Source organism: Crocuta crocuta, unplaced genomic scaffold, assembly GCF_008692635.1.
Source record: "Crocuta crocuta isolate KB4526 unplaced genomic scaffold, BGI_CrCroc_1.0 scaffold64, whole genome shotgun sequence".
NCBI classification, from domain to species: Eukaryota; Metazoa; Chordata; class Mammalia; order Carnivora; family Hyaenidae; genus Crocuta; species Crocuta crocuta.
In genome coordinates this window covers 10,050,205-10,064,899 of record NW_027530640.1, presented here as the reverse complement: position 1 = coordinate 10,064,899, position 14,695 = coordinate 10,050,205, and the positions used below count along the sequence as shown (strand labels likewise).

Below are 14,695 nucleotides of genomic sequence, written 5' to 3'. Positions count from 1 at the left end.
CGCCGGCGGATCAGCCTCCTCCGCGACCGCGCCACGCGAGCTCCAGCAACTCGGACGCGGGGACCCGGGCCGGCCCCCACGGTACGTGCCCCGCGGAACCCCGCGCCCCAACTTGGCGTAGTTGGGACCTTCCCGCGACCACCGGGAGGCTGGCAGGGGCAGGGCCTGGGGGCATCTCCGAGGGACCCTCTTGCCGAGGCGGCAGGGCGGGAGAGGGATACCCTCCCCTCCTCCAGCCCCCAGCTACGGGCACCTCCTCCCTCCACCCGGTACCCCGTTTGGCCAGAGCCCGGCTGCTGCTCGGATCCCTGTTCTCCCCCTCCCTACCCCAGAGCTCTGGGCACCGTCTCTGCGAGTACGGCTCGCGGATCCAGGGATCCGCGTTTTTGGGGAGGGGTGCTGAAGACCCCGAAAGTAGCGGTCTGAGGGGCACCTGGAGAATAGGCGACAGGGATCCTCTATAGTTTAGTTTCANNNNGAGGGCTCCGCGGCTCTCTCGATTCGCCACAGGCGCCCCAGGTGTGCTAGGGATGACCCTTTTTCCGCTGTGAGATTCCCCAGTCTCTCCAGCCGGGGCGGGTTGCCGAGGCGCCAAGACCTCGGTGCACCGCGAGGGGTTCGCCTGGCCCTGCCCTCCGCCTCACGCCCCTGCGTGCCCCCTGCCCGCAGATGCCGGCGATTGCGGTGCTGGCGGCGGCGGCCGCGGCGTGGTGCTTCCTCCAGGTCGAGAGCCGGCACCTGGACGCGCTCGCCGGAGGCGCGGGCCCCAACAACGGCAATTTCCTGGACAATGACCAGTGGCTGAGCACCGTCTCCCAGTACGACCGGGACAAGTACTGGAACCGCTTTCGAGACGTGAGTACCGCTGCTGCCAGGCCCTGCGGGGCCCGGGGCCCGGGAGCCTCTCAGAGAGGGGGGCCCTGAGGCGGGGTGGGGAGGGGGTTGGTGCAGACCTCTCATCGCATCTTGTTGGCTGGGGTTCCTAGGCTGCATCTTGCCAGAGAAGAACTTTAAAGAGAACTTCGAAGGCTGGATGGTGTTTGCCTGTTACCTGTGGCCCAGGTGTGTGTGATCGTAGGACTGACTGGGGGAGGTGACTCAATACACATGGTAAGAACGGCCAGCAGCTTGGAGAGAGGCTCCCTAAGGTCTTCAGTTCCCCTAACATAGATGGTTGGCTTTGCCGAGCCTCCAAGAGAACCTTCCTGGGGCAGCAGTGATTTGGACCATCTCTGGGCCGTGCCAGAAGAATCCCTGGTACAGATGTTAGGTTTAGGGGTGAGCCCAGGTGATGTTCTAGGAGGTGTGGAGCGTCATGGCAATGGGCTTGATAAAATGTGGATGGTGGTGCTCTGGAGGAGGTGAGGCGGTTTTGACCCTGGCTGTCTTTAGGGAAAGGGAGCAGGCCATTGATGGAGTTGGTCTCCTGCCCGGAAGAGGAGCCTGGGTGGCAGATGACTGCTCTTGTGTGGTGGGAGCCCTGGGAGGGGAGAAAGTTCCTCCTGGGCACCCAGAGGCACATCTGCTGCCTGTTTCTGCCCCAAGGCTGGCTGCTGCTCCCCAGGTATATCCTAGAGGATGCAGGACAAGAGGCACCTGGCACAGTCCTTCCAGCAGATGGCAACCTCCAGGTGCTGTGGGAACTGCTTGCTGACAGCTCTTTCAAAGACTGTCCCGGTGGTTGGGGCCGTAGGCTTGCAGGGAACTGCGAGAGAACTTTTATGATCCTTAACATTAGGAATTCCAGTCCTTGAGAGATAGACCTGCGCTATGGAGTCCCTTTTCTTGTCACAGGGTTCTTTGTGGTGGGAGATGTTTGAGAGTCACCGTGCTTCACTGGATTTGTCTTAGCCCCTGTCCTGGTCTTCCCAAACCCTTGCCAGCGGAAAGTATGAGGAAATTCAGAGAATCCAGAGAATTTCCTGTACTTTCTAAAGAGTGTCTCTCCAGGTCCCATTCCTGAGGATCAGGTACGCCCTGAGGCCTTGAGTGAGGACTTCTCCCCCCTCTCCCACTTTGTCTTCCTCCTCTTTTTAGTTGGCTGGGGGCTGCTTTTCTTTGAAATGTGCTTTCAAACACTTTCAATGAACTTTCAGTTATTTTGAGCTTACTTAGGCAGCGGACTTCCTCCTTCATTCCCCCAACCGTGAGATGCTTGGCACACCTCCCCCTGTCCCTGACCTGCTCTGTTAACCATCTTGCATCCCTTTTCTGCTCAGCCCGGAGGAATCCTGCAGTGACTTTCTTTGCCTGAGGCTGAAAAGGATGCCGAACTGCCCAAAGGGTGCCCGCAAAGAAGCATTCATGGTCTCAATAGAGTAGAAATAATTTTGCTTTTTAAAATTTATTTTATCGTTACATTTTGGCTAGAGTTGAGGGACAAGGCAGATGCTTCCCTCTCCAGGGGGGGTGGGTGGAAGAATTGGGCCAGGTGCAGTGAAAGGGACACCTTTGCAGATGCCTTGTTTTGCTTTGTTTTGCTTGGTGGGATTGAAAGCAGCTGTCCTTGTTGTCCTTTGGGGTGTGGAAATGTTTACTATGTTTTTGTGTCTGCCCAACGTTTTCTCGTCTCATTGTATCATAAGCATGATATTATTCTTACCTCCTATCAAGCTCTAAGATTTGGAAGTTGAGCTTCTCTTCCTTTCTCCTCTTTCTTGCAAATGGTGGTGTTTTTTGGGTCGATTTTGTCCCAAGCCTGACTGATCATGAAGCTCACCTGGAGTGGTTGTTAAATTTCAGCACGCAGACTCTGATTCCATGCTTCAGGATGACTGCTGGGAAACTGTATTTTAAACATTCTGGGTCACTCTTAAGATGTTTAGGAGATACTATTGAGTGTGCCTTAAATATTGTAAAAATGACCAAAGCTTAATAAAAAGAGAAATGTTTCTATGTTCAAATGCAGTTCTTTTTTGTTTCTGGAGAGTTTTAGAATACTAATTTGTTAAATTTATATTTTTACCACAATATAGTCTTTTAAAATGATATTTTAATCCAGTATACCATTAAAAATGTAAAAAAAAAGTTAAATGTTAAGTGTAAAAAGGTTAAAAAAAAGTTCCAAACTGGTGTTGTTATCAACCTTTTTATAGGCTTCTTGGTGGGGGAATGGTCTCATGATACCAGGTGTGGCTCAGATTTAATTTAATGCTATTAACCTCTTCAGAGTTGTGAAACTCAAACTAAATATTCTTTGACTCCGAATCCAAGCATCTCCATGGGGTGATTTACTTGGAGTAACCACAAAGACTGTATCCCTTGGGACCAGGGACTAAAAGGCTGCCTGCTTCAAAAACCAGATGTTCTTTGGGCAAAGCCCCAGGTAACTGGGCACTTGCTCAGCCAGCCTGATTGTTTTTACAGAGCTGGGTCTTGCTTAAGATTGACAAAGCTTAGGTTCTCTGCTATTATCTTAGTTGTTGGTTGAAGCCACTGATAACTTTGAGAGCCTGTGTCCTGAGATTACCGTTACAATGCTTGTCAATTTTTGAAAGTCATTGTGAAAGAAAATATCGTGCCTTTTCCTGGACTTGTCACTTTCTTTGCACTTGGGGAAGAGAGACTGAGAAGTGATTTTTGACCTTGTGAAACTGAAAACTAAGGGCTCCTTTCAGAGTTGATGATACCCGTTGGTGGTGGTTATTGGGGTAACTTTGAAAAGGAAATGATGGCAGGCTGTGTGCTCCATGTTCCCTTGCCTGTTAGTGTCCTGTGACACTGCCAGCGATTGCTTGATAGCCACTACTTATCACTTTGAAGTCATTCTATTGCTCTAGGTACACACATAGTAACAGTATCATTCTTTACAGAAACACACCGTTCACGACTACTCCATGGCTTGTCTCCTGGAGTAATGGATCCAGGAGAAATAGGACTCTGTTCAGATGTTAGGAGATGTTTCCTCCTAAATGTATTGATATTCTGTTAGTTTGATTATCATTATTTTTAAAAGATGATCAGTTGGGATATTATGGTTTGATGGAAACCCAGACTTTTGCACAAATACAGTATTAAGAAGATGAAGAAGGTAGATGTTTGTATCAAGTTGTATGATAATTTCCAGCCTTCTATTGTCATGCATTTAACTTCTCTGTGATTTGAGACTGAGGGGTGAAGATGTTAGAATCATTCTTTGGATTAAAAAAAATTATTGAGTGTGTGAGTGGAGGAGAAGGACAAAGGGAGGGAGGGGGAGAGAGAGAGAAATATACCAAGGAGCCTCCATGCATTGTGGAGCTGAATCCAGGGCTCCATCCCAGGACCCTGGGAACATGACCTGAGCTGAAATCACAAGTCAGATGCTCAACCAGTTGAGCCTAGCATCTCTCTGGATTTTTCCTCATTGCGATTTGGCTTTCCATAGTCATTCCTGCAAGGAAATTTTCCTCTTTTCTTTCTTATATTCATTTGAACATTTATTCCAACACACATTTGGCTGTCTAGTATGTGCAAGGTGGTGGGCTGTAAGGATGGACATGATAAATAAGGTGGTTTCATCTCTCAGTAACCTCTTATCCACTGGAGGAAATCCTTTAACTTAGGCTTTCATGGGTTTCTCTCTTTTTAAATACACTTTTTCTTATAAAGACAATATGTTCTGGTTGTAATTAAAATATTAAAACATGGCAGAAATAGGTGATACCTAACATTAATCAAGCATTTAGTGTGCCATACATTGTTTAGGGTACTTTACATGTATTATTTCATTTAATAGTCATAAAAATTCTAGGAAAGAATTACTGTTATTATTGGCCATTCACTAGGAGATTAAGGCTCTTGCCCCAAGTTACAGAGCTAGGCTGTAGAGGAGCCTGGACTGGACCCATGCAGTCTATGAAGAGTAGAATGGATTTAGGGTATGAGCCTCTATTGATGTCACATTGTCTTTCCTATTTTATGTCTGGGGACAATCAATGAAGAACCTTAGTTTGAGACAAAGTGGATTGGAAGCCAGGGAGATAAAACTTACTGTAGGGGTCACATTAGGGCTTATTTTCTGCTAATAATGAGCTTCTGATTTGATTAAAATAATATTGTTGCTTACACCAAACATGAAATTTTCTTTCTTTTGCACACATGAAACTAGATTTGACATTTAACTCCAGGATAATTACCTTGGGCAGGCCTAAAGAATCAGAAATGTTGCCTTGGCTGGCATTTATCTTATTCCGAAGTGACCTGAGTTTGCAATTCTAATCAGAACACAAGGACCAGCCTGAATTCTTTTTCCTTTGGTGTACACTCTTTGGGATTTAGTGGTCTCCCTAGCAGAACTGGAGTGGCAGTGAGCATCTGATCTGCTCATTTGATCTTAACATCTCAGCTGTAAGGAGTCTCAAGGGCAAATGGGGCTTATTGATAGAATAGTGGGCGGCTCTGTCAGTGTAGTTGGTGAGAAGAGAGGTGGTGTGGCTTAGTGGATCAGTCATTAATCTGTCACCACAGAAACTTGGCTTGTAATAGAGAGTAGCAGAAAATCATTTTGATTAAACAGGTTCAAGGAGACTTAAATGAGTTTGTGATCCTGACTCTCTTTAATGAACCCACTATCTTAAATCGCCTGTACTAAATGACCACTGATAGAAATAATTATTTCAAGGGAATCATTGTAAAGGGATGGTTTGGAAGTCCTTAGGCTTCAGACCATTCTTGTGTTTTCTCTCCTTACCTTCAGTTTGTCCTTGACAGGGAAAACCTAGTTCTTGCCTGGCAAGGATTGTGGAGCTTCTTTACCCAGTTCAGTTTCCTAGTTGAGTTCCTCTGCCTCTCCTAGTCCTTCCCCAGTCCTGCCCTGCAGTATTTCAGCTGAGCTGGATTGCTGAGAGGGTAAATCCTCTCCAGATATTGATGATGATATTTTCAAAAGCAAGAAGTGGTCCCAAATGGATCATCAGGCCTTTGTTACTCCCTTAGAGGCATAGGACCTAATCAGTAGGTAAACTATTTTATCTTGCTTGGAGAGACAAAGTAATGTTAGCTGTTAAATATTTTATAATAAATCATACATGATTTCCCTAATGTGTTTCAGTCCAAACACACTCAGTATCTAAACTTGAACACTTTTAAGATGACTCATTTTACCTTTCTTTTTCTGAGGTGACTATAAATGTTCCTTAGGAAATTCCTCGGACCCAAGCTCAGAGTTGATCTCATCTCCCCAGATAACTACAAATAAAATAGATATCCTATAAGAGATTAAATAATTTGCCCAAGGCTGCAAGTATTTTCTCACCATATTTCATATAATGAAAGGTGTCCTCACTTTTAATATGTAGCATTTATGTGTACTTCTAAGAAAGAAGACCGTGTCCGGAATGAAGAATTCAGTAGACCCTTGGGTAAATTTGGGAATCCAGAGGTCTACCCACTCAGTGTAAAAGATAAACAAGAAGTGAACCCATCATGCAGAAAAAGGACCATAGCAAGGTGACTTGCAAGTCTTCCCTTGGCATTGGTGGATGGAGGGAAAAGTATGCCTCTGGCATTTGAGCAGGCTGACTCTTGTAGGTTTCTTGTCTGAATTCATATGACCATGTGGCCTCCTCAGATTTTAGTTAATTTAAGGTCGTTGGATTGCCCTTTTTGAATTCCTGACTGCATTTGTTAAGTGGGAATAATAACACTCTTATTGGTGAGGACTCTAGATTTCAAGTGACTTAAATCTAGTTCAAGCTGGCTTAAATGGAAAGGAAAACTTACCTATATAACTGAGGAGTCTACTGATAAACATGGCTTTAAGTAAGGTTTAATCCAGAGACTCAGGTTATATCATAGGACTTGGATATTTGGATATGTGTGTCATTCAGTTTTCTCTCCCCTTATTCCCCCATCTTTGGGCTTTCTTTTCCCTATTTTGGTTTTGTTCTCAGGCTAATTAATCACATAATTAGTGATGGTGGCTCATATCAACTACAAATTTATATCATTAGACAGATTTTATATCTTAGTAGTGCCAGCAAAATTCCCAGAATTGAGCCTCATTAGATTTACCTATTGTATATACTCATCCTCAGTCAATCACTCGGGACAATTGGGTAGACTATGCCAATCGTCCAGGCCTGGGACCTGGGGATAAAGTGATGGTGGGGGCTCTATTGAATCACATTTTGAAAGGGAGAGTTGAGAGGTAGCTCCTTAAGGGGAAGTGGATGTCCACTATGTTGACCAGCCTTCTAGGGTTGGTGTGAAGAGTTTAACTGGCTAATACGTGGGAAGTTCTTAGTAAAATGTCTGGTGTCATCATAAATGCTGAGCAGATGGAGGCTATTACTTTTATTAATATTAACAACTCCTACATCACTTTATTGTTTCTCAATTCATAGTTGTATTTGTTTATATTTTAGCTGTCTAAATCATTGGGTGCTTCCTGAAGAAAGAGACTGAGTCGTCTTATGCATATCACAGAATAGGTAGTGAGTAAGCATTGTGTTGACTTGAATTTTTTCTTAAGCACAACTCTTGATGCATCCCTGGGGACAGAAATCCCATAGGAGAATTATAAGCATGTGTCCTTTTATAGTTTTTGATAGACAGAAATTATACATCATACACACATTGAAAAACAGTGTTTTGGGGGGACCTAATCTCTGCCTCTAAGGTGGGTCCTTACAACTTTATAAACCCTTTCAGGATGCACTGTATATCAAGCTCAGTGTCCCTGGACTTTGACCATTAAGCTCAGCACAGAAGGTTGCTCAGTTAATGTTGGAATGAATTTGAGTAAATGAATGAATGAGTGAATTATCCTGGACCAGGACTTTCCACACCTCCGGGATGGGGACAAGTTGTTCTTTGCAGAAGGCTGGGCCCAATAAGTCATGTTAGCTTTGGACATGTGTCTCTCTTTCTTTTGGTAACTGATAGTGGTTATGGATACCAACAGGTGGGGGTGCTGTTGAGAGTCCTGGGGAAACTGACAGGGAAACTGAACCCCCCCACACAATTTGGGCACAGTTTCTGAACCTGTGAAAAGCTCTTTGAGCCTGAGTCCTGTCATGGTGAAGAGCCCACTCTTGACCTGAGCTCACTTTGCCATCTTGGCAAGTATAAGCTTGGGTCTTTGGCCAGAGTTGCACTTTCCTTATCTATAAAAAGTAGAGCAATCATAGCTACTTGCTAGGATTTGGAGCAAGATAAGTAAGATCATGATGCAAAGTAGGTGCTCATGATCTTTGAGTAACTGGTATACCTCCTCTTCTGACTTGCTTTGTGAGGGTCACTTCTCTTCTGCCCTGTGAGTGTGAGTGAATTGTTGGCACATGGCTTCAGATGTTGTTTTCTGTATCATGTCTTAGAGAAATGTTGTGGAAACTTGTTCCATTATCCTTGATCTTGTCTTCCTCCCTTGCCAGTTGAGATGGCTGTGAGGTTCTGTGTGGTCTGTTTTCTGTTAATTTCCCGCTTGCAGCTCCTGGCACAGAACTCCTTCCCATTATGTTTCACATCATCACTGGACTTCCTGAAGCTGGCAGCTTCTCATGATGTATAGGAGAGGGGCTTTGTGCCCAGCTGTGCCTGAAATCCTAGTTATGTGAAGGGCTCCCCAGGGATCTCTGTTATGCTGGCTAAGCCCTAATTGGTATCACTTTTAATGTTAAACTCTGATCCAGTTTCCTCTAGCCCATCTCAAAAGGTATAAAGCATTGTGTCCTACAGAGTGATCCAGGCTGGCTTTGGGGCAGATGGCCTTCTGCATTACTGTCCTTGAGGAAATTCCTGCAGGCTCTAGCACATGCTTCTGGTTGGAGTTCAGGAGTTCCCAAGCTCCTGGTTTGACTTTAGAACCAGCAGGAAAGTACTGATAGGGTTGGCCAGGCCTTTGTTACTTCTCTCCTCAGGGGCAGTTCTTCAGTTTTAGATCATGACAGGCTATCAGGAGGCTGACCTATAATTCACTAAAGGCAAAGCAGGTTGGCTGTGGTTTAGGAAAACCCAAACAATAAAAAATAGCCAGTGCAGAGCCTGGTGGTGCCCTCCTGCCCTCCTGCCCTCCTGCACCTCAGGTTTATACCTGACTGGGATACACCGTCTAGTATGGCAAACAGACAAATAATCACAAAGTCACCATTCAGGTACAGTAGCCAAAAGTGATATAAGGTAGAGGTACAGATGCCTTGAGCCTTTGTAAAGGGGAGGGGAAGGGGCTAATTAACTCTTTCCCTGGGAAAGCCATTGGAGCTGCTAGGTGGGGGATGACAGGAAGGAGCCAGGCGAGGAGGAGAGGTGGTTGTGTTCCAGGTAGACTGTGGCGAGAGCAGGTCCAAAGATCTTGAAGTGGGAAGTCCCTGTTGTGTTTCCATTAGACATGTTTGCCCTAGGATTCTGTTAAGTAGCAAGCTCTCTCCTAGTTGATTTAAAAATCACACTTTGCACATTTTCAGTTGAACACATACTTTGGGGGCAGAGGAATGAGTCCCCTGTGACAAGTGAGATATACAGATGGGTCACGTCCTCGGAAGGGTTGCCTGTTCGTTTGTTCCCCCTCTGTGCCAGCTTTGACAGCCATCTGTGTGTGTAATAAGTATCCATCCCTGGCTTTGCCTCCCCCTTTTCAGAAAGTACTTCTTTCTCTTCTAGTGTCTGTAGCCCAAGAGCTTTTCCTTCCCTCGGTGGGCCAGTGTCCTAGGCTGTAATGTTCCTATAATTGCTGCTGCTCTTTAGAAATCAAGGCACCCTAGAGTTTCTGGATGTAGTGATGATTTGTGAAGTATTTATGTCAGCAATGAGACTGGTTTATATGGGCTGGTCCTTGCCCTCCTCCCCATTCCCTTCCCATGTTACCACTGCGGGGAAGAAAATGGGTGCCAGGCTTGGAGGCCAAAGATGAAAACCAAGATTTCCACCCACAAGGGTCACAGTTTAGGGGGAGAGATGGACATGCATGCATTTCCTATAGCCCCATGTCAGAGTGCTGACTGGTGTGAGGCATTTCATAGCTGCTGCTTCTGGGTCCACCCAGTGTCCCTATGACAGCCATGAAGATAAATGTTTCTTTCTAGGGAGATGAAAATGAGTTATTGGAGATTCTTCTGGAAGGATAATATTAAAGCCCACATTAACTTGATTGGGATGCTTTTCTTAGGATCCTATACAAATATGTCCCTCAAAAGACTCTCTCCTTTGATCCTTTAAAATGAACTTTTTCTCTTCTTCTTCTTTTTTTTTTTTTTTTGCATACTGGGGAAGGGAGGAAGGAAGGACAATTTATATAACTATTTGTAGTAATTTGCAAACTCTTCCTGTGTGATCTACAACATGTCACACTACAGAGGGCACCGTCAACATTCCCCAGCATAATTATGTGGTGGGTGAACAGGCATTTATGCAAAGTCCATCGATGCCTGTGATTGGAGCAGGGAAGCAGAACTTCCTGCAGGCGTTCAGGCAGTCTTTGTGCGGATATAACCTAGAGAAGACAACTATCCAGAGAGTATAAGCCTTCACTTTTCTATTTTAGCTCTATCCTTTCTCTCCCACCATTCATTCATTCATTCATTTGTTTAAATGTATTCATTTAAATTCAAAGCAGTTTACATACAGTGTAGTATTAATTTTGGGAGTAGCCCAGTGATTCCTCACTTTCATACAACACCCAGTACTCATCCCAACAAGTTTCCTCCCTAATGTCCATTGCCCATTTAGCCAAGTCCCTAACCCAACACCCCTCCGGCAACCCTCATTTTATCCTCTGTATTTAAGAGTCTCTTATGGTTTGCCACCCTCTCTGTTTTTATCTTATTTTTCCTTCCTTTCCCCTACGTTCATCTGTTGTGTTTCTTAAATTCCACATGAGTGAAATCATATGAGATTTGTCTTTCTATGCCTGACTTATTTTGCTTAGCATAATACACTCTAGTTCCATCCATGTAGTTGCAAATTCTGTCCCACCATTTCAATGGAATCACTGTAACTCAGCTCAAAAAAAGGCCAGGCCAAGTTGTAGGTGACAAGCTATTGCCAAGGTAAAAAGGAAAAATGCCTGAGTGAGGTGCCAGAACAGTGGATTTTCAGACTCATATCTTCATAATCTTGAAACATCACCACTGGGCTTGTTTAAAATGTAGATTTTGGGGCATCTGGGTGGCTCAGTTGGTTAAGTGTCTGACTTCGGCTCAGGCCATGATCTCATGGTTTGTGGGTTCAAGCCCTGTGTTGGGCTCTGTCCTGACAGCTAGCTCAGAGCCTGGAGCTTGTTTCAGATTCTGTATCTCCCTCTCTCTTTGATCCTCCCCTGCTCATGCTGTCTCTCTCTCTCTCTCTCTCAGAAATAAATAAAAAACATTAAAAAAAAGAAAATGAAGATTTCAGCCCTCAGTCTGGAGGCTAGTCTTTAGTAGGTCAAAGGTGACAGTTAGGAAGCTGCATTTTAAATAAGCATTGCAGATAATTGTGCTGCAGGTAATTTTTAGGCTGTATTTACAGGAAAAATCCTGGAGAATTGTTATGTATCCTAAATACCCAACACCAAGAGATCCAATGAATAATAAAATTTAGGCAAAATGAGCATATTGTCTAATAGTAAATGACTGTGAGGGCCGTATTTTCCCTGTAGGCCAACAGAGCTACTGTTGATACCAGTCGAAAGAAGGGTTTTGCTTTCCATTGTATGTATATCCCTAGGTCTCAGTGGCAGTCATTGTTATGAGCTGCTCATGGAGTGAGATAACAATGAACTCTTGACTGGCTTCTAGGGACATGTGTGCATATGAGCAAGGTGAAATTGACATGGGGCCTTCTACATGATAAAGTCCTAGGGATCATCTCAGTAAATCTTCATGTCTCCAAAGGAGCCTGAATCCAGCCAGTGATGGGCTAACTTTGTATCTTCTCTAGCAGAATTGATAGGTTTTGTGCATAATGAAGGAAATTGACTCTGACGTTGGCTTTGGTTTACAGAGAAGTGAGTATTGAAGCTTAAGTGGTGCTAAGAGTATGTAATAAGGAATGGTGGATATTCTACAAAATATCTGCTTTCACAGAGGTGTGATTTTGGGCATGGGTTTGCAGATACTGGCAGTTGGAAGCACAGAGAATGTCTGAGGGATGTGGGTCAGACAGTGATACTACTTGCAACTCTCTTTTTGGTGAATTAATATTTTTGATTGATTGGCCAGATAATTTTGGAAAGATCAGAGGACACCAAAAGCAAAGACTCATCAAAGGTCAGAAAATTTTTGAGGATCATCAGGAGTTGGAGTACTCCTTGTTCTAAAGCCATTCCATTGGCCCACTGAATAAACTCTCACACTTTGCTTTACCCTTTGTTGTTGAATTCCCTCTAATTAATAGTACCTAAAATTGATAAAACCATTGTCAAGAGGGAGAAAATAGTTAACAGATGATAAATGAACAGATTTATGTGGCTACTTGGCATCTTTACATAGTCCCATTGTTAAGGGACCGTTGGGTAGTTTCCATGTCTTTTTATGCTCATTGGATATGCTGATTACTTTGTGACATTGGTGGGTTTAGTTGGCTGGTTGGTGTTCAGAACTTTGATTAGGCTAAGGCATCAACTTGCTATCTCAGCCAGCTAATTTTTTCATTTTCTTTTTCTTTTTTAAGATTAAAGCTGATTTTTATAAATACTGTTTATTGTCAAGTTGGTTTCCATATAACACCCAGAGCTCATCCCAACAAATGCCCTCCTCCATCTCTGTCACCCATTTTCCCTTCTCCCTCAACCCCCATCAACCCTCAGTTTGTTCTCTGTATTTAAGAATCTCTTATGGTTTGCCTCACTCCCTCTCCGTAACTATTTTTCTCCCCTTTCTCTTCCCCGTGGTCTTCTCTTAACTTTCTCCTGATCCACATATAAATGAAAACATAAGGTATCTGTCTTTCTCTGCCTGACTTATTTCACTTAGCATAATAACCTCGAATTCCATCCACGTTGCTATAAATGGCCAGATTTCATTCTTTCTCATTGCTATGTAGTATTGTATATATAAACCACATCTTCTTGATCCATTCATCAGTTGATGGACATTTAGGCTCTTTCCATGATTTGGCTATTGTTGAAAGTGCTGCTATGAACATTGGGCTACATGTGCCCTTACACATCAGCACTCCTGTATCCCTGGGTGACTTCCTAGCAGTGCTGTTTCTGGGTCATAGGGTAGTTCTCTTGTTAATTTTTTGGGGGACCTCCACACTGTTTTCCAGACAATCATCCAGCTAGTTTTGCTGTGACTCTGGATCTGGCCTACAACCTTTGACCAGTCTACTTGAATAAGACCTAGGTCATTTTCAATGAATGAGAGAATAACAATGTTATACATGGTAAAGATAAACTGTGATTTTTCTTTACATGACAGAGTTGATGGTATAAAAATTTTTCTTACCTCAGAAAGACCTTTGCATATGTTTTTCAAAGTACTTTAATTTGTTTCTCTCCATGGTCATCCTGGACCTAGATGCTTGCCTTTCTAGTAACCAGATCCTGGTACACAGATTCAGTAGTTGTGTTTTTTCACATATGCATATGTTCCTATCACAGATACTTATTGGCTTGGGTGTTACATACTAGACACTGTGCTGGCTGTTTAGGATATAGCAGGGAGTGGAAAAAAGCCGATTTTTGTCCTCTGGAATCTTCAGGCTCCTTGTCTGAGATAAAATGAAGAAGAAGGGGTGCTTGTCAGCTGGGGACCTATTGGGGGTTGTTCTACAAAGGAAAAGGCCTGGTTTACAAAGGAACCAGAGCAGTTAGGCAAGCTGGACATCCAGAGGCATTGTGACCTGAGCCATGTCTCTCTGTGGAAAAGTAGCATAAGCCTTTATCTCTGAATCTGTCTAGAGGTCAGGCCACCTCAGCTTATCTGAGCTCTTGCTGACACACATGGGTTGCCTTTGCTGTTTCACCTAAGTTGAAGAACTCAGGCAGTGCCAGCAGAAGGGTGCTAGTTGGTACAGTTGAGGTAGAGCATTTAGATGAGACAGGACTTGATGTGTATGAATCCTGAAGTGTGGTGTTTCTCCCTGTCTGTCCTCTAGGTAAAGGTCTAGATTGGTAGGGAGTGTGTTTCATTGGAGTACAACATACGTAGAGCAAAAGTGCCAACCACGCGTGTACTAGCCTGACGTTCTTTCATACAGTGAACACACCCATACAACCATCAACCAGATCAACAGACAGAACATTATCAGCATCTGATCAGTCTATTTTGTGTCCTTTGCTGTCATGGTCTGTTCCTGTTTCAGGCAAGAACACTCCTGACTTGTAACTCTATAGACTAGTTTTGTCTGTTTTTATACTTTTATAATGGAATTATATGGTTTTGTCTGGCTGCTTTTGCTCAACATCAAATGTGTGATACACCGTGTGTCACTCTGCTTTGTTCATTCTCATCACAGTGTGAAAATTCCATAATTTATCTGTTTTATTGTTTTTTAAGTCTTTAATTTTAATCCCAGCATAGTTAACATACAGCATTATATTAGTTTCAGGGGTACAGTATAGTGAGTCAGCACTCTATACATTTTACTCAGTGCTCATAAAGAAATGTGTACTCTTCATCCCCTTAACCTGTTTCACCCATCCCCCACCCACCTGCCCTCTGGGAGCCATCAGTTTGTTCTCCATAGTTAAAAGTCTGTTTTCTAGTTTGTCTCTTTCTTTTTTTTTTTTTGTTTCTTAAATTCCACATATGAATGAAATCATACTGTATTTGTTTTTCTCTGACTTATTTCA

At 43.9% G+C, this 14,695-nt stretch overlaps 1 protein-coding gene across 2 annotated transcripts in view; it reads left to right on the top strand.

Moving 5' to 3' along the window:
* Positions 1–7: 7 nt before the first annotated feature.
* The window catches only part of SPOCK1 (SPARC (osteonectin), cwcv and kazal like domains proteoglycan 1), a 498,253-nt gene continuing 483,565 nt past the window's right edge, over positions 8–14,695 (top strand). For both annotated transcript variants that reach the window (XM_077768682.1, XM_077768681.1), the window contains exons 1-2: positions 8–81; positions 670–855. In XM_077768682.1, coding sequence (XP_077624808.1) covers positions 670–855 — 186 coding nt within the window. In that variant the 5' untranslated portion in view covers positions 8–81. The remainder of the gene's footprint in view (positions 82–669; positions 856–14,695) is intronic.